This window comes from Vitis riparia, chromosome 16, assembly GCF_004353265.1.
Source record: "Vitis riparia cultivar Riparia Gloire de Montpellier isolate 1030 chromosome 16, EGFV_Vit.rip_1.0, whole genome shotgun sequence".
NCBI lineage: Eukaryota > Viridiplantae > Streptophyta > Magnoliopsida > Vitales > Vitaceae > Vitis > Vitis riparia.
Window position 1 is genome coordinate 9,689,610 of NC_048446.1, and position 20,532 is coordinate 9,710,141.

A 20,532-nucleotide genomic window follows, 5' to 3' on the forward strand; every position below is an offset into this window, starting at 1 on the left:
CAATGCAAGAAATGCAAACCAAAATGCTTATAAGGTATAATATATGGAATGAGGATAGATAAAAGTGACCTGGAAATTTATTAATAAATAGTAAAATTCATAAGTTTATTACATCATGTCATGCTTTTATGGGCTCTATCCTAATAGATGATGCTTTAAAAAGGGTTTATTTTCTAGGTTGAAAGTGTAAGATCACAAATTCAACACATTCTAACCAAACTATGAAATCAATATTTCTAGTTAGAGGGGTGCAACTAGCCCTAAACCCTATACCAATCTATCACTCTATCCTCACCGCTCTCCTCTTTTTTCACCTTGTCAACTACTACTCTTACAAAAATATTAAAAATTACAACAATAACAACTCAAGAGAATAACTTTTCTTTCTTGCCTTAAGATTTGTGTATTTTTGTGTTACGTGGTATGCCACTTAGCCTCTAGATTTTACAAAATCCCATCAAAGGCTACATCACCATGCTATCATAATAAAGTTAATAAGCAGAGAACCTTCAAATTTAGAAATGACTTAAGCAATAACACAGTTGGGAGAAACTAAAAACCAAAATAAAAGATTACCAATAATCAAATAAGCTTTTGCATTTGGATGAGAAAAACTTAGTCCTTCTGACCAGAAGATATACATGCATGCAAAGAGTGTAAAAGTTATTCCACGTGGGAGAATCCACCAAGTTATCTTCATTAGCTTTGCTACATCGTCTCCATTCAAAGCATCATAACTGCAAAATAGGAATAATGTCTTAGGATATTCATATACAAATAAAGCAACAACTAAAAATTTGAATAGAATATTATTTACATTTTTATTAGAAAAAAAAAAAGTATATTGGCTATGGACAAAGAAATACAAAAGAAGGATGAGGAATCCTCCCTAAAATACAACAAACTAATCAAAAGTATGTTTAAAGCTTCCAAAATACTAAGTAAACATACACAATAATAAAGTACCACATGGAAATATACAAAAAATAATTCATCGTTCCAATATTAAAATAATTTTTCTCCCAAGCAAAGACCTACTCAATGCTCCTCTCGTTGTTAACCCACACCTTTCAAACTACGCAACAAATACCAATTTAGTTGTATCACATTGAGAGGAATGCCCTTAGATGCCATGGTGCAAGAGGCCTAAAAGAAGGCGTAGAAATGAGTGAGACCCCAAAGAGTCTCTAAAGTCATTGCCTCTAATGGAGCTTTGCAACCACTTATATGATGTGATCATCATGTCACAAATACTCCCAAGAGTAACCTAATCCATGTTAACTAATTTGAATAGTCTGTGTCATAAACCCAAAATAAAGAAACAATGCAAGAAAAGATAATCCACCTTTTCTCCACTTTCCCATATACGAAAAGCAAACATCAAGACTAAGGGCTCTGTAAGATCTTCTCAGCTATAGTATCTCATTGGTATTTACTTTTTTGTGTGCCACTAGCCAAGTGAAGGCCTTAAACTTTAATGAAACTTTAGATTTTCATAAAAAAGTTAGTTGGATAGAAAGAAACTGCATTTGATGAATTGAACAAGACTAAAAAGAACGAGATCAAGAAAGGAATAAGAAAGATGGTCATGATGTGACACTATATGAACAAGATGGTTTTGAGAAGAACATGTATGGTGGAGAGGAAGACCTTCAAGGTAAAGTTTGAAAGTGAGCACAGCGAATTATGGTTTTCCATTACAGAAAGAACTTAGGGAGCTTTGTTTACTTCCATTTGAAGAAGGTTATGGAATTGCCAAGGTTTATGGGTTTTAATAGCAAATTTAGAGGAAAGACAAGAATGCATCTTTTAGAGGAGAAGTTGAGCACCAAGGGTAAGTTCCAGCGTATTTTACAATTTGTGATAAGACAGGAAGCAATCGTTATATTGATTCCAAAAGGCCTAAATCGCAGTGGCTGGGGCAAAATGTTAGAAACCATTGTGTCCTTGAACAAGCCTCTGGACCAGTCCAAGGTTTTCAAAGAGGCTAGATAAGTAAATTTTAGGTTACAAAAATAAGAGGTAGTTTGTTTGAGATGAAGTTTTGCCAGTGTAGTGGCTAAGGGTCATCTAAGAAATGAAGGAGCAATTCTAGTAGGGAGATAGGCAAGGGTGATAATTTGAGAATACCTAGAAGTGCGAGGTAGGAAGGGCTTTAGCCAAGTAATTGGGGTTAAAAGATGTAGTTTCCATTTACCCTTTTACTAGGTCTAAAGGAGTTACTTTTGTGGATTCTATTCAAATAGCAACAGTCCTTTAGAAGAAGAGTTTCATCTATGCAAAGGAAGGGGTAAAGATTAAGGTGTACATATGGTCTCCTTGGGTAAACATGGAGATTTTGGGTTCTTTCCAAAAGGGGTGGATAGAGGTGAAAGAAGTCACTTTTCATATGTGGACAAAAAGCATCTAGTCAATGGTTGCGGCCAGTGCATAATAAAGCTCGTCGATCTTTCCAAGTTTTGTCTAAAAGTGAAGGTGAAGGAGAATGCTCTAATTCTGGCAACTATGGAAATTTCAAATGAGGCATGGATTTTCACAACTACAATAGTTGTAGCTAGAGAAGAAGATGGCAAAGATGTTAGTGAGTTAGCTAGAGCAAACGAGATCACAACTTAGGAAGGCTCTTTCTTCATTCAGGGTGGAAAGGAATCAAAGTGGAGATAAGCCTCCACATTTCAAAGTAGGTGGCAGGAAATGAGTTTCAATTTTGAACAATTGTATTCCATCAAACCACATGTTAAATTCAAATTTCAAATCCAATGGACAATTGGTTTTGGAAAGGCCATGTTCGTTGGGCCAAACTGAAAAGGTGGTGTCGTTCTCCCCAAAAGAACACCCAAGGAGTGCTAAGAACCCTACCCAATTATTGGGCTAACTTAGGACCGCATTTTTAAACAAAAAGCATCAGGCCCATCAAAGTTCAAGAGGTTCAAAACATGTTTTGGGCCAAATTCATAAAGCCCTGACAAGAGCTAGGCCAAACCCAGCAAGCCTCCCTCATGGGAAGAAGGCCTAATATGAGTAAGATTCAATGATTGCAAAAACTAAAAGAATCCTGTCTTCTTCTCCTCTTACTCATTGGCATCAATGTTGACTATGTTTGTAAGAATGTTTCCTTATTCTCCATTAAATCCCCAAAAGACACCTTATTCCAATCCTTCAGCTTTGATTTGACAATTATAGTTTGTTCATGAATTTATAACCATTTCATTCCTTGACCTGACACTCACTCTACCAAAAGCTAAATCTTTCCTTAAACTCAAGATAAAACAACCACATGTTCCTAAACCTAAAAGGAGTCAAAACCCACTTAAATGGATTTGGGGTCCAAGATGATTGGGTAATGATCTAAGGTCACTCTAGGAAGTGCTTGAAGGGTTTGAGGGAACTTTAAAATATTTAGAAGGGAACAGTCCATGGATTTAGTAAAATTGTTTAGATATGGAGTTCTATTGTCAAGATAAAACTGTTTAGTAGCTTGATGTTCATAGTTGCCTATATAGACTAAACAGTTGCCATTTTACTAAGTGTTTACAACCCTCTATGTGAAAATCTTCCATCATGGGGGGGAAGATTCTGAAGGTTGACCTCTAATTGGGGAATGAGTTATAACAAGGCCTCTAGGTGATGACCTAAGGAAAGGAACACATTTAACTCTTGGCTAGGAATATCTATATAGAACTCCACAGCTTTTGAATTAAGACTGCTAACATTAGAGACAGAAAGGAAAAGTAGTGAATGAGGAAGAGGATGCAAATCAGAAGCGCCATCCAAGATCTGGCCCTTAGCAATGGTTTTAGGTTAGAAGGAAAGACCCTTACTAGAAGACCACAATGACAAAACCCTTCTTCACCCTCAACCTCTCAGGTGCTTGTCCTTGTCTTTTCTTGGTTGTGACTGCCCTCAACCCTACTAAAGGGATCATACCATGATCCATTTAATGTTTTACAACTTCTTAAAGGGCACTACACCCTCTCTCCTTCCCAATGGACTTCTTCACCTCTCCCTTGCTTGAGCAATCTTGTGAATAGGGCTAGCTTTGAACTTCTCATCACCACAAATCATAGCAAACCCATCTTCTCTAATAACCCTTTCAAATGTAGGAAAGCAATTTTCGACAGAAATCAAAAGAGTGAAGTCTAAAGGTGTTTAGGACTGGCCTTTATCTGCACCTTGTGTGTGGCTGTTGTAGATTTAATCTCCAGAGTGGAGACTCTAAAGCCCTAGGCCTTTGGAAAATTGAAGTCAAAAGGGTCATCCTCTAAATACATTTGCAGTTGGCCTAACTCACACCTAAGGCCTATTCTTGCCCTCAAGGAAGGCTTCTTTGTACTCAAAAAGTCAGTTTCAACATGATCTATAGTTTGGTTTTGGCCCATTGAATGATTTATGCTCCTTTCATCACTTAAAAAGAAGTTAGGCCTACTTTCCTCAGCTGAGATGGCTTTAGAAGACAATGGACTAACCTCCTCTACCAGGCCAATCTTTCCCTTGGAATGGGCTTTACCTTTTTTAGGAGACCAGGGCCTAATTTCCATAAACTGCAACCTCTTTGGGTGCGTTTAAAAATTGTTCAGTTTCCCACACTAGGGGCATTGTTTGACCTTAATTTTGAATTTGAAAACAGGGGAGGCAGGGGACAATTGCCTCCCAGGTTCAAAGTGTTGTTGCCACTTGTCCCTAAAGCTTGAACTAGCCCTAGAATGCAGCCCATGTCTCACTCAGTTTAACTCTACCCTACTCTGAATCATCACATCCCTTCCATAGCAATCTCCTTCCTCTTTTCCTATGATTGAAACAACGAATATAAAACACGCCTCATCTATCACCTCTAAAAGTATTAGGAACACCATGTTAGATTTCAACTCTGCTTTTAGCTTGATCTTTGAAAGATCAACAAGTTTTAAAGAACAGCAATCGATTTTTGAAATCGTTCCCTAATGCTTCAGCAGGTAGTGCAAGTGGTTTTTGCACCACATATGAAAGGGATAATAGACACCGTGACTTTATCACCTAAATAAAGGGTATTGCACACCACCACTGTCACCCATCTCCCAACTGGAACATTCCTTACAAACTGTCATCTTGGTGTAGCCAACACCATCGAAGAGATCACTTGTTTCAATTTCTCCCATCCATTACCCTTTTCACCCTCAAGAAAGGGAGATTTACAGTTAGATGAAAATTCAAAAAGCCTGATAAACCTACCATCATTGTTTAATCTCACTTCCATTAGGTGAACCCTCTCTCCTCTATATTTTTTATTGAAATCCATGAAGCTCTTCAGCTCAACTACCTTCCCCCTAATGCTCTAGTAACCATCCAACCTCTTCCTTTTCAAAACCTATAGAGAATAAAGCACCTTGGCTTTGCTCTGACACCAATATCCATGTCCCTCCAATCTTGCCTTCAAATCTTACCTAGAAGGTTTTCATTTCCAAACTACACAACCTACTTCTCTCCATAGAGTATCATATAAATTCACATTGCAACCTGCCTAGGACTATAAACAATAAGATCAGTATAGAGAATTTAAGCATGTAAGAGTTCATTTCCTCTTCATTATCCCCTAAATTAGGTGAGGTGCACTATATTCTGAATAGGGAAAGAGAAAGCATTTAAGCATGTACAAACAAAAGCATATCACAATTACAGGAGAAATGAACAAATAATAAAAAATTCTTCTACTGACAATCTCCATTGCAATGAAGCACATTCTCTTATTGCTTCCAATCTTTCCCTATGTGTAAGGCTTACAGCAGTTTGAAGAGGACAAACTACAAATAAGACTCATAAATCTCATTCCATAACCAATTGCAACATCTAGATTTTGAAGTTGAAACTAAAAATAGTACCTCAAAAGTCTACAATTTAGATCAAACACTTTTAAAAAAAAAAGGTAAGAAATGACATAAACATATAATTTTGTTATGATAAGCACAAGAAATCACCGACGAATGTCCACCCGCATGCATGCTTGTCGATATCCTTCGCGACTAAGAAACAAGATTACAGTGATGAAAAGATGAAATCTGATTGCATAAAGCTGTATTTAGAAAAGGAAACAATTGTAATTACCAATTTGAAGCACAAGAACCCAAATGAGACCAGAAAAACTCAGAACAAAATGAGAAGTACAATCAAATTTAGAGAAAGAAAATAATATATTAATATGACACAAGTAAAGCTTTAATGACAAAAAAAATTAGGTAGTTAGCTTCATAAATAAAATCCATGCAAAGTGGACCAACCTGGATACATGATGATGCACAAATATTAAACAGGTACTAAATGAACCAATACTTGCCCACATATCAGGGTTGTGTCATTAAGAAGTTTTTTTAGAGTAAACTACAATAGCATTAAGCCTCCATGAACTTATCCAAGCAAAACACATAAACAAGAGAGAGCAAAAGAAAAATCAGAGCTTCATATATGTACAATAGCAATATAACCCCAATGTCACTTCATCAAACTCCACATGAGGCTTGTCATAGAAAAATTTCAGGTTTAAAAAATGACCCGCTGCATGCAAAGGATGGTGGAGTTGACATTCCCATCTTTTGTCAATGATAGAGAAGATTTCTTTGTATTTAACTTCATTTTCATTAAATGGCCTTTTTTTATAGTCTCTTTGCATCTATCCATAGGTTCATGTATGTACCCCATAGCTAGTTTTCTTTCATTGTCAACAAGTCGAAGAACTTTTAACAAGAGGACTCATCACCTTAAGAATATACACAATGTGATTCCAAAATGAAGGTATCAAAACAATTTATAACACATATTTTCCCTTTGCTTCTTTCGCCATTAACCACTTGCCAAAAGTGAACATCAATGTCAAATTGCACTTTTGCAAGTGGATACTTTGTAGGATAAGAAAAAACAAATCAAGTTATGCTTAGGCCTAACCAATTCTCATTACTTAGTGAACTCTCTTATCATGTATAACACACCCGCATGATTATAGATGAGCACAATTACTGAAATGGCTACTATCCAAGTACTCTTCACCATATGAAGTTTCCTAATATCTTCTCAAATGAGGTCTATGCAATGAGCTGCACAAGGTGTCTACTATAAATGTAGTCATTTTGCCTCTAAGAACTTTCCTGTTTGAATTTTTATTATAAAAAGCATTAACTACATGCCTCTAAGAACTTTCGTGTCTAAATTTTTATCATAAAAAGCATAACAAATAAAAATGATAAATAATGTCATAATATAATGTTTAAATGATGCGAATAAAACCTAAAGAACTTGATCAAATGAAATCTTACCTGCCAATACATATTTAGATCCATTATCAATTATTACTTAGACAACATTCTTCTCCCCAATTTTATAAATGAACTTGCATCAATGGACTCTATAAACATTGTTCCAACAAGGCAATTTACCAAAAAATTCATCTAGGTTAGATTTCTTCTATTCATCCACCCATCAAACATAATAGAAACTCCACACTTCATCCATGCAATATTATGATCTTTCAACAATTTTTCCATGTCCTCCACTTCTTTTTAAAGGATTGGAACTCGTAATTCATGATAACTTAGAGGTTTCATATTCATACCATATTACTCGATAGCTTCAACCATCCATTTAAAACAATCTAAATTAACACAATTAAATGATATACCTGCTTGATAGAAAAATTGACCAATGTATTAGCATAAACTTTCCTATTTCTTTTTATCAAACACATTATTTATGAAACTTTGCTTCATCTTTCCCTCTTTTCAAAGTTGAACTACTTTTTCCAACTTCTGAGAACAGCATCAATAAGACCTTTTGTTATTGACTTCATCTTCTTATTACTTCCCACATCATTTCTTTTATTAGCCACTTTTTTTCCATTCAAATTGACTTTTTCAAGTTCTTCCTTTTTATTAATGTCAACAATGTTTTCTAAGCCAACAAACTCAAGAAAAGAATTATAGTTGACTTTTTTAATATTTTCATCAATTTGTAATGCTCAAGCTCTTCTCCTACTTCCTCTAGATGTTTTAAACACTCCACAACATTTCCCTTTTTCCTATGTGGTGTTGTTTAGCACAAAATATTCCACTTTTCTCTCATGCCTATAAAATAAACATGTTACTGCATTTATATTCCTAGGATCTTTCAAATTATTATATTTTGAAGTCGAATTTTTTTTTTTCAAACTTTTTAATGAGGTGCCACCATCCAATAGCATTTATAAAATACAGAATTTAGTTAAGAAAGAAAAAAAAAAGAATTAAAATATGAGAAAAATAGAGCACCAATAAAAAAGAGTTTTGAGAGTCTAAGATAGCTAGGAAAAATTAAAATAAAAATTGAATGTGAATAAAGGCAAGAAGGACTATTGAGTGGTGCCTACTAGAATTGAAATAAGAAAGGCATCTAATGGGAATTGTAAGGTGTTTGAGAGTTTAAACAATACTCATTATAATATTATAGTGGAGATATGATGAGAAGAGTGATGGAATAGTCTTACATAGTGATAAATGGGACCCATGAAAAGGATTATAATATGTTTTATGCTAGTTGCGTAAAGTAGAGTAGAAAAGCGAATGATGGGAATAGTGGCCTAGGTGTTACAGAGGCAAAATAGCAAGAGAAGTGGTGTGTGGGACCCATTATATGATGTTAGAGGAGATACAAAGAGAGAAAGTAAACCATGTTTGATGAGTGGGACCATGCATAATAGCATAATGCTTGAATAGAGAAAAAGTGCACAGAATCCATTTTTGTTGCTATGAGTTGTAAAACAGGAAACTTGTCTAATGAGTGGGAGTAAAAGAAGTGTGTAGGGCCTAATGGGTAGAATGGTCATAATTAAGCAATGGGAAAATGCATGGCATAGACCAAATAATAAATTATTTTTAAAAAAAAAAAAGTGGAAACAAGATAAAGTCAAAAGGTGAAGAATAGCACAAAGAGAAAGATTAAGCGAGATTTTAACTTTATATAATACAAGAGATTTTAAACTTCCAAGCATCTGTCTTATATACATATTATCAAATATTAGTTAAAGAATTAACATTTAACAAAAGAAAATGGGAAATAATATTTGCATCCATCAAAACTCTCTTTACATCCACGCTTTTAATGAATTTTTTCAAAACAAAAATGCCCCTTAATGAAATCCCTAAACTACTCTCTTCTTCCTCCTTCACTTCTTCTCTTCTAATCTCTCCATAATCCTAACAAAATTTATCAAAAGTTGTGTTTCTTACCAATGGATAAGCAAATAATCATCTCCAATGATGGTACAAGTGGAGAGATATGTCTGTTATAACATTTTTTACATTTCTTTTCGCATTTTTTGAGTTGAACGAAGAAGGTGTCGCAAATGATGTCAGCGTTGTAGGGGTGGACATTTTATAAATGTCCAACACTGTACTTCCAAGCATACTAATAATGTTCAGAACTATACATCTGGACACTCTTATAGACATCTTGAACTATACCTCCCAATGCCCTATCTACCAAACAATTGAACCATGTCCAACCTTATGTGATGGATATTTCTATTGTGTTTGGCCTTCTAGTTCTGAACATTTACTCAACATTTAGACTTCCAAATCTGGACCTTTCCATGGTGTCCGACCTTCCAAGTCCAAACACAATAGAGTAAGTTTTTTTCATCCATATTGCACTTTTTTCATGATTTCTCACTCCCAAATCATTTCTAAATTCATCATAATTGTTTTTCAACTATTCTTACAACAAGCTTTTCATCAAAAATACACAAAGAATAAGCCCTAAAAGATATTGATATGGTATGTTATATAGATTCAAACAAAATGTATAAAAAAAAAAAATTACAATTGGCTAAGAACGTGCTTCAAATACTCTTCTGTTATCAAATGAGTTTAAGAGAAGATGATTTTATCTTGGGGTTTATGATTAAGAACAAATAGATTTATAGAAAAACAAAGAAGAAGATGGGTTTGGGGAGAGAAGAATGGGAAGTGTTTTGGGTATCTTTAAAATTATAAGATGGATGTATTAATAAGTTTTAAATTTTTAAGTAGATGTGTAAATAGGATGGATGAAAAGAGAATTTTGGTAAATGCAAATATAACTTCCCAAAAAAAAATTCAAAATAAAAATAGTAAATATATGAATACATATTATCAGTAAATAAATAAACCTTTTATAACTTTAGTTATGATTATAAATAGATAGATTGCTATGCTTTTTGTGTGTTTGCCAATCAAAAATAAATAAATAAATAGATAGATTGCTAGATAAATAAATAAGTAGATGATCAATGCCAAATAAATAAAATGAAATAAAATATTAAATAAAATAAAAATATTACCTAAATCAATTAAAAAAAGTGAAAAAAATATATATCGATAAATCAATTAAAACTTTCATGATATAATTATCATAATAAATGGATAATAAATAAATTAAAAATAATTCATAATATATTCAGTTTAAAAAAATAAAAATAGATAAATATGTAATTTCAACTTTAAGTGTATAATTATCTAAATATCAATTTATCATAAAATGATAAAAATAAATAACACGTAAAAAGTCTGAATATAAATCCCGAAATATCAGTGGTGGTGGGTCATGAGTGCACTACGCCATTAAGGAATCCAATAACAGTAACAACCACCAGGTATCCCATATGCCCCACTCCTCTCTTTCCATCTCTTCTTCTCCTCTTCCGTCTTCTCTTCTTGATAGCGTCGAGGCCTAATTTGGGTTGTGTTTCTTCACTTTTAACCCAAAACGACTTGTTTTGATATTGGCTTTAAAAAAAAAAGGACCAAGATTCAAAACATCATTATTTTGTCATTTATAAATAAATAAACAACCTAATCCAAAATGACATCGTTTTAGCCAGGAAAAGAACAAAGGCTAAGGCACGCCTTCTGAGAGCCTTGAGCTTAGCTCAAGGCTCATGCCTTCTGCACCTAAGTCATGCCTCTTTAACAATGTTGCACGTCACCTCAAGCGAAGGCTAGCAACCCCTCGCCACATCACCTTATACCTAGGCACGCCTTTTGAAACTATGGAAATGTCACTAAAACTCGAAATTAAGTTTCCTCCAAAATAAGAAGAATTGATGGAGAAGAGTCCTACAATATCCACCTAAAAAAAGAAATGGAAAGAAATAAATAAATCCTAAATGACACCCTCAAGGATATTTAGGTAACTTTGGAGATTTAATTTATTTAGAGTTAAGTTCATTACTAGTTGGTTATTTGAGTCTTATTCAGAATTTGGTAGTTTTTTTTAAACAAAAAAAAAAAAAGTTCCTATACTTTTAAACTATCTATATGCCAAAAGCTCTTATTTTCAAAAAACTTCTATTTCTAAAAGTCTTTATTTTCTGGAAGTTTCTATTTTCTAGAAAGTCTTTGTTTTCTAGTAGTTTCTATTTTCTAAAAACTTTTTCTAGTTTTTTAAAAGTTTTTATTTTCTAAAATTTCTAGTTTCCTTTAAGTGAAAATTAATTTTAGAAAAGAATCAGAGTTCTTGTAACTCTTTATGATGATTAAGTTTTTCTCCTATAGTCCATCAAGTCTTTTGGGTATAAGTCTTATAAGGCTATTTGATGAAACTAAGTGATGAACACTGAATAATTTTTTTTTTCTTGTACCTTGTAATTTCCAATAGTAAACTCCGATGTTTCTCTTTTAGCGGACTAGGAGGCCTTGGTGAGACTCTACGCTTTTCTATCTTTTCCTCATCTTTTCCTTTTTCTCACTGCTTTATCCTTTTCCTTGTCTTTCCACTCCTTAAATTCTAAAAAAGTAAACCCCTACCCTAGCAACCATGTTAAGGTTGTGAATCTAGAAAGAAAATACATGCAAAATAGAACAAAAGTTGACTCCACAAACTAATTGAGCTAAAAATTTATTCCAATGAGGGAAAGAATTAGGAATTATGTGTAAGTTCCCTACTTCCTTTATGGTAACTACGTTGGTAACTTTTGTAGGAGGCTACAAGCTCAAATGTCACATAAAGCATACTTTTGTTTGATTTTTCAAGAGGCAGCTCCGCTCTTAACTGACCTGACCCTACACCTAAGCGGAGGAATATTCTAATATTCCAATCATGGGAAGGACCTTGAAGGTCTCAGTGGAGAGGAAGACCTTCTGGGTTAGTTTCGAGGGTGAGGTCAGAGGAAGATGGTGTTTGCTAACAGAGCGCACTAAAGGCTCTGTTTTCGTCTTAGGCTTTGAGAAGGAAGAGGTTAGTTGGTTGATAGAACAATTGACAAAGGCCATTGAGATGAAGATTTTTATGGGTTTCAACAGAAAATTTAGAGAAAAGACCAGAGTTCATCTATTGGAGGTTTGCTTCAATGTTCATGGCAGGTTTATAAGATTATCAGAGTTTGCCTCCAAAAGGAAGTCAACCTTTCTGGTAATACCTAAGGGGGACAATGCCAGGGGATGGGAACTTTTAAAGAATGCGTTGTATTCAATGTTGGTGGTCCCTTCCTCGGGTTTTGACAAAAAGGGAAGGCAGAGCAGGGAAGGAAGGATCTTGCACAAATTTGCGGGTCCCTTGCAACGGTCCTTCGCGAATATAGTCAAAGACGAAAGACCGAGGAGAGGCGGCCTTGTTTCAGTAGGGAGATGGGCGAGGGCCGAGGTGTGCGAATGTCATGTTGGTTCTGTTAACTGGGCTGAGGTTGGTCGGGCTATGGCGAGAAGGCTAGGGCACAAAGGCATGGTGACAGTCGTCCCTTTTGCCGGAGGAAAAGGATTGTTTTTTGTAGAAACCTTAGAGGAAGTTGTATCACTACACGAGTCAAGGTTCATCAGGATTAAAGGTGGATTTACAGTCTTGTTGAGAAGATGGTTACCAAAGGAAAATTCAGAAATAGAGGGGAAATTCAAGGAAGGTTGGATAGATTTAAAGGGTTTACCATTTCATTTATGGTCTGAGGTTCACTTGAAGAAAATTATGGAGCAGTAGGGGACGGTGACAGACATAGATTGGCGAACGCTGAAACTTTTTTATCTAAGTAAAGCTAGGGTGAGAGTTGTATGAAAGAAAGATCGGTGCTTCCCACTTTGATTGAGGTGTTAGATGGGGGTTGGGATTTCACAGTCTCGGTCGCAGTGGCTGGGAAGGAAGACGGCATGCAGGTTAGAGAGATGGGTGAGTCAACTCGGCATTTGGCTAAGGCTCACACGGGGACAGTTGGCAGAAAGAGGGAAGAGGAGGATAGATCAACAGTTGGAAAGGGGACCTCGGATGGGGCAGTTGGCAGAACAATGGAGTGGAGAGGTGGTCAAAAGGCTGAGAATGCTCCCGGGAGGACACGTGGAACGAGCAAGACGACAGTGGGAAACAGCTGGCCTCCAACGTCTTTCAGTTCAAATTCAAAAAGCCAAAGAGCAAGTGGTGCTGGGCCAAGGCAGGCTGGTAGGGTCAAAGCCCAGTCAAATCTTGTGGATGAGATCTGGGCCTCCAAACATATGACAAGGGCCCATTCTTTTAGTAAGCCCAGCCCACAGTCTGAAACTGATGTGGGCTGGAAGAGGGAAGTCCCTGGGAAAGGCCCGATTCAGGTGCTAGGCCAAGAGAAGGGAGGCAAGCAAGACAGATTTTCGAAGGGCTCGTCACACAGAGCTACTCATTCTGCAAAGGGGAAGGCGAAGGTAGGCTTCTGAATATCAACGAAGGGGCTCCGCGGTGAAGTGTGGTTCAAAGAAGCTGTGGAATGTTCTACTTCCTTCAAGCTCTGCATGCCGACAAGGGGATCGAAGCCGAAGAGAGCCACTCACGACTGAGAGATTGCCGCCAGGTAGCGATACTCTTCCATTGGAAGACGCCTCCGAAGCGAGAACACAGTTGGTTTAAGGGTGTTCCAAGGAAGGAACAACGCCGACGAAGGAAAACGCGGAGCAAAGGAATATGCTTAGGGCTCCTTTTCTGTCAAAAGGGAAGGAGAAAATGTGCAATATTGCTATAGGAGAAGACGGAGCAGGTGTTAAGGGCTTTGTGGGTTGTGCTCATAGTGGATCTTCAGTCTCAAATCATCCTTCTTATCCCGCAAACAGAGAAAAAGGGCTTAACTTTAAGGGGTTCTGTGGAATGACGGAAGTGGAATTTTTCCAGGTATCTTCTCACCATTCTTCTCAACCTTCTCTACCTTTACGTTCTCCCTTCTCTGGTGTGGCTTTTCCATACCAGAGTCCTTCTGTTCCGGATCTCTCCATTTCAGCCTTTCATTCCCAATTTCCTACGAAAAACCGAGTGTTAACTAAAATTTGTTCAAAAAAAAATGAAGTTGGGGACTATATCGTCTTAGGTATGTTGGCAATCCTAACCATGTTGAAGCGATGTCCCAGCTGGCTAGATTGAATCTGTTGTCTGAGAGCTTTAAGTATGATAAGACCAATCCCAGCTCGCCTCATGGGGCCCCTATTCTGGGTGCAGTTAGCCAGGGAGACTCAGAATTCTCCCAGATGAGTGGGTTCCAAATAGAAGGTCTTTCCCCCAGCAAAATGTCTAAAGTTTGTGAGGTCTTAAGCTCCTTGGATATTAAGGTGTATTCAAGACGAAAGAACAGAATTGCCACAGGCAATTGAGTTTTGGTGGCGATGGTTTGGAGATATAGGGACAGTGAGGTGTTTTTATGAAGATCATAAGCTAAAATATAAGGGGGTTGGGATCTAGGAAAAAGAGGAGGGTGGCTAAGGATTTTTTGCGACTTCAGAATCCGGATGTAGTGAGTGATGTTTCAGGAAACAAAAAGAGAGGTATGCGACAGAAGGTTTGTAGGTAGTGTCTGGTCGGTTAGGAATAAGGAGTGGGCTATTCTCCCGGCGTGCGGGGCTTCAAGAGGGATTTTGATCATTTGGGACTCAAAGAAAATGAGCGGTGAGGAGGTGGTAATAGGATCTTTTTCTGTCTCGGTTAAGTTCTTGTTGGATGGAAGCGGACCATTGTGGTTGTCCGTAGTTTATGGGCCAAAAAACCCCTCAATTAGGAAGGATTTTTGGGTGGAGTTGTTAGACCTTTTTGGCCTTACTTTTCCTTCATGGTGTGTGGGAGGTGACTTCAATGTTATAAGGAGAAGATCAGAAAAACTGGGTGGATCTGGATTCACTTCCAACATGAGGGATTTTGATGGTTTTATAAGAGAATGCGAATTACATGATCCCCCATTACGGATCGCCTCTTTTACTTGGTCAAACATGCAAGAGTCACCGGTGTGTAAGAGATTGGATCGGTTTCTCTATTCAAATGAGTGGGAGCTTTCATTCCCTCAAAGCCTTTAAGAAGTTCTTTCTAGATGGACATCGGATCATTGGCCGATTGTCTTGGATACCAATCCGTTCAAGTGGGGCCCAACACCTTTTAGGTTCAAGAATATATGGTTGCAACATCATAGTTTCAAAGAGTGCTTTAGCAGTTGGTGGAGAGAATTTGTAGGAAATGGTTGGGAAGGTCACAAGTTCATGAGGAAGTTACAATTCGTTAAGGCAAAATTGAAAGATTGGAATAAGAATACTTTTGGAATGCTTAAGGAAAGGAAAAAAACCATCTTGGATGAAATAGCTAACATTGATGCCATTGAACAAGAAGGGGCTCTCTCTTCTGATCTTGCGGCTCAAAGAGTTGTAAGAAAAGGGGAGCTAGAGGAATTAATTTTGAGAGAAGATATTCATTGGAGACAAAAGCTAAGGTAAAATGGGTTAAGGACAGGGATTGTAACTCAAAGTTGTTTCACAAAGTGGCTAATGGGAGACGAAACAGGAATTTCATCAAATTCTTGGAGAATGAAAGAGGTTTGGTGTTGGATAATTCCGAGAGCATCACAGAGGAGATATTACTTTATTTCAAAAAGCTCTACTCGAGTCCTACTGGTGAGTCATGGAGAGTAGAAGGTATTGATTGGTCCCCTATATCAGAAGAGAGTGCTTCTAGGCTGGATGCCCCTTTCACTGAAGAAGAGATCTCTAATGCCATCTTTCAGTTAGATAGGGATAAAGCGCCGGGGCCTGATGGTTTCATCATAGCAGTGTTTTAGGATTGTTGGGATGTGATCAAGGAAGACTTAGAGAGGGTGTTTGCAAAGTTTCACAATAGCAGGATTATTAATCAAAACACCAATGCCTTCTTCATGGTCCTTTTGCCCAAAAAGAGTCAGTTAAAGAAGATTTCGGATTTTAGACCTATAAGTCTGATCACTTGTCTATATAAGATAATAGCAAAAGTCTTGTCAGGGCGTCTAAGAGGAGTACTACACGAGACCATCCACTCCACTCAAGGTGCTTTTGTTCAAGGGAGACAAATTCTGGATGCAGTTCTTATAGCCAATGAGATTGTGGACGAGAAAAGACGATCAGGGGAGGAGGGAGTTGTATTCAAGATAGACTTTGAAAAGGCTAATGACCATGTGAAATGGGATTTTTTAGATCACGTGTTGGAGAAGAAGGGATTTAATTCTAAATGGAGGAGTTGGATGAGAGGTTGTTTGTCGTCGGTCTCTTATGCTATTCTAGTGAACGGTAATGCTAAAGGGTGGGTCAAGGCATCTAGAGGTTTAAGACAAGGTGACCCTTTATCCCCTTTCTTGTTCACTATTGTTGCAGATGTGTTGAGTAGAATGTTGTTGAAAGCTGAGGAAAGAAGTTTGCTGGAGGGCTTCAGGGTAGGTAGAAATAGATGTAGGGTGTCCCATCTGCAATTCATAGATAATACCATCCTCTTTGCTAACTCTAGTGAGGAAGAACTGCAAACTCTTAAGAGTTTATTGTTAGTGTTTGGTCAAATCTCTAGGCTTAAGGTCAATCTTGACAAGAGTAATCTTTTTGGCATCAACCTTAATCAGAATCATCTCTCTAGGTTAGCCTTGATGCTTGACTGCAAGGCTTCAGATTGGCCTATACTTTATCTAGGTCTTCCTTTGGGAGGGAATCCAACTGCTTGTGGATTCTGGGATCCAGTGATTGAGAGAATCTCTAGGAGATTAGACGGATGGCAAAAGGTTTACTTATCTTTAGGTGGTAGGATAACTCTCATACACTCTTGCCTTTCCCATATCCCTAGCTACTTCCTTTCTCTGTTTAAGATTCCAGCTTTAGTGGCTACAAAAGTCGAGAGGATGCAAAGGGACTTTCTTTGGTCAAGGGTTGGGGAAGGCAAAAGAGATCATCCTGTTAGGTGGGATGCAGTGTGCAAGTCGAGGGAAAAGGGGGTTTGAGGATTGGGAAGATACCTTTAAGGAATCGCACTCTTTTAGGGAAATGGTTGTGGAGGTTTCCTAGGGAGAGTACAACTCTATGGCATTAGGTCATTCTTAGCATCTACGGGACACACTCAAATGGTTGGGATGCCAATACTGTAGTCAGATGGTCACACCGTTGTCCTTGGAAGGCCATTGCACAAGTCTTTCAGGATTTTTCCAAGTATACTCGGTTTATCGTAGGAGATGGGGAAAGAATTCGCTTTTGGGAAGATTTGTGGTGGGGGGACCAAATCTTTAAAGACCAATATCCAAGACTATTTTGAGTAGTAATGGATAAAAATATTCCTATATCTTCAATTCTCGGTTCGACGCGCCCTTTCTCATGGAACTTTAATTTCCGTCGTAATCTAACCGATTCTGAAATTGAAGATCTAGAACGCCTCATGCACTCTCTAGATTATATGAACTTATCCACTTTCGCTTCAGACACAAGATCTTGGTCCTTATTGTCTTCAGGATTGTTTACAGTCAAGTCTTTCTTTACAGCCTTGTCCCAAATGCCTGATTCATCTCCATTTTTCCCCACTAAGTTTGTATGGAAATCTCAAGTCCCTTTCAAAGTTAAGGCCTTTGTTTGGCTTGTGGCACACAACAAGGTAAATACCAATGACTTGCTACAATTGAGGAGACCCCACAAAGCTCTTAGCCCTGACATTTGTAAGTTGTGTATGGAGCAAGGAGAATCAGCAGATCATCTTTTCCTCCATTGTTCAGTGACGTTGGGGTTGTGGCACAGACTTTTTCAGCTAGCCAAGATGGATTGGGTAACTCCGAAAAGCATTTCAGACATGATGTTCATCAATTATAAAGGTTTTGGCAAGTCCAAGAGAAGGGTAGTTCTGTGGCAAAACGCGTGTATAGCTTTAATTTTGGTTGTGTGGCAGGAAAGAAATGCTAGGATATTTGAGGACAAAGCTAGGAATTCAGAGAATCTTTGGGATTCCATTCATTTCCTTGCGTCCTTTTGGGCTTTTTGTTCAGCGGGTTTTAAGGGCATCCCCCTTAACGTATTACAACTTGATTGGCTAGCAGTGTGTAGTTCCAATAGTTCCAATGGGACGACCTAGTGTATTATTATTTTTTCGTGTTGTTTAGTTTTACTTTTGGCGGGAGGATTCCTCATCCTCCTTTTGTACTTCTTTTTCTACCAATATATTCACGCGTGGTTTCCTATCAAAAAAAAAAAATATTCCATTGAGTAACAAGGGTTTGCTTAGATGTTTTGCAGGTTGTCATTGTGTAAATGCATTTGTGTAAACACATTATATTATCTTTTACAAAGTAAAATATGAACAAATAACAAAATAATGTCTAACCTGCCAGGGTAGCCTAGTTGGTCAGGGATTGGGGAGTGTGGTCCTAGTAAGTGGCATATGGTTCTGGGTTCGAATCCTGTCACTAATGATACCCTGAATTTACCTAATGTTAGTTGTTGCGGGGCGGTTAGCACCCAAAGGTTTGGGTTCCCATGCAGAGTCCTAAAGGCTTAGCCATAGAAGGTTCCTCAGTTAACAAAAAAAAAGAAAAAAGATTATAAAATAATGTCTAATCAATCCCTCCCTCAACTTTCCTCCATCACCAATATGAATGCTTTCGGATGATCAAAATTTAAAAAAAAAAAAAAAAAAAAAAGTTCACCAATTATTCAAAATATCTTCTTTTTTTTTATATAAGTAAGAGAATTGTATTACAAAAAGGCGTTAAAATATCGGCTTAAGATGTACAAGAAAGAGACACTCACCCCCTTACAGCTAAAACAAAAAATTATCCAACAAGATGTACAAAAAACAACATTCCCTCAACGGGAACCCACTCAATCAATGAAATCAATTAGCGTCGAAGGACTATCTTTTATAAACAATTTAGACTCCACCCAAAGTAAATATACAAAAAACGCTTTCAGCTTTTGCATGGACAGTACACCGCCTTCAAAGGCAATTCTGTTCCTTGCCTTCCAAACTAACAAAAACAAGCATAAAGGGGCCACATTCCAAACTGCTCTACGCTTCTTACCCACAAAAGACCTTTTCCACCCCAAGAGGGTTTCCCTAACCAAGGAAAGAAACACTCAATACACTCCAAACAAAATGAAGAATAGCTTCCACACTTCCCTTGTCCATTCGTAATGTAGAAGAAGATGGTCAATTGACTCCTCATACGCTTGGCACAAATAACATCTATTTGCTAAAACCCAACCCTTCTTCTAAACTTGATCCAAAGTTAGAACTTTTCCCCATGACGCTTTCCAAGCAAAGAAGCTTACATTTGGCTGCACACTAGATTTTCATATTATCTTCATTGGGAAACACTTTGTTAAGTCCGGCTCTAAGGCTTTGTAAAGAGACTTTACAGAAAAATTGTCATCCTTCGATTCCACCCACCTCACCCTATCTTCATCATTCACAATCACTCTCTTCCCACTCAAACACAAGAAGTTTTCCACCTCACCTCATCCATCTCTCAATCATTAAAGGCCTAGAGAAACAAGGGCTCCAACCCTCCTCCCCCCAATTTCCTCACTTTCTGAAATAGCCCAAACATCTTTCACCCTCTTTGGAAGTAACTATCGCACAAAGGTGTAGTTTCACACCACTTGTCCTTGCAAAAACTCACCCTCTGCCCATTTCCCACCACAAAAGAAATTTTAGAGCGAACAAGGTACCCAAGCTTCCTAATTGCTTTCCACAGGCCTACACCATGCCCCTCCCTAACTTCTCGAGAACACTACCCACCACATTCCTCCCCATATTTTCCCTTTATTACTTGATTCCAAAATGCCTCTTTTTCATTTGCATAGCGCCAACTCCATTAGCCTAAGAGAGCCTTATTGAGCGTAGCAAGGCTCTTCACCCCCCAGCCCTCCTTTTCTTTTATCTAGACAAACTATTGTCCACCTTACTAAATGAGGTTTTCTCTCTAAAGCCCCACCTCCCCACAAAAAACCCCTTTGAATCTGCTTCAATCTCATTCTAACCACTCTTGGCAAATGGAGGATAGACATAAAATAAATTGGCAAACTGAGCAAAGTGTTTCGTATCAAGGTGATTTTCCCACCCTTAGAGATATATTGACAATTCCACATAGTCAATCTCTTACGGAATCTTTCCTCAATTCCATCTCAAGCTGTCACGGATTTAAAAGGAGCACCCAACGGCATCCCCAAATAAGTGGATGGAAGACTACCCACCTTACAACCAAGTTTTGCTGCCAGATCTTCCACATTCTCCACCCTTCCCACCGAGATCCGCTCACTTTTATCCATATTAACTCTCAATCCAGAGATTGCCTCAAACCACATCAAC

At 37.6% G+C, this 20,532-nt stretch overlaps 1 protein-coding gene across 3 annotated transcripts in view; it reads right to left on the reverse strand.

Annotated features, from left to right (window-relative positions):
- The window catches only part of LOC117933729 (protein RFT1 homolog), a 66,263-nt gene that overhangs the window by 36,755 nt on the left and 8,976 nt on the right, over positions 1-20,532 (reverse strand). For 2 of the 3 annotated variants that reach the window (XM_034855247.1, XM_034855246.1), the window contains exons 4-5: positions 5,952-6,046; positions 577-737 (exon numbers count right to left, since the gene is read on the reverse strand). In XM_034855247.1, the coding sequence (XP_034711138.1) occupies positions 577-737; positions 5,952-6,046 (256 nt within the window). The remainder of the gene's footprint in view (positions 1-576; positions 738-5,951; positions 6,047-20,532) is intronic. The other variant, XM_034855248.1, reaches the window with a different exon arrangement.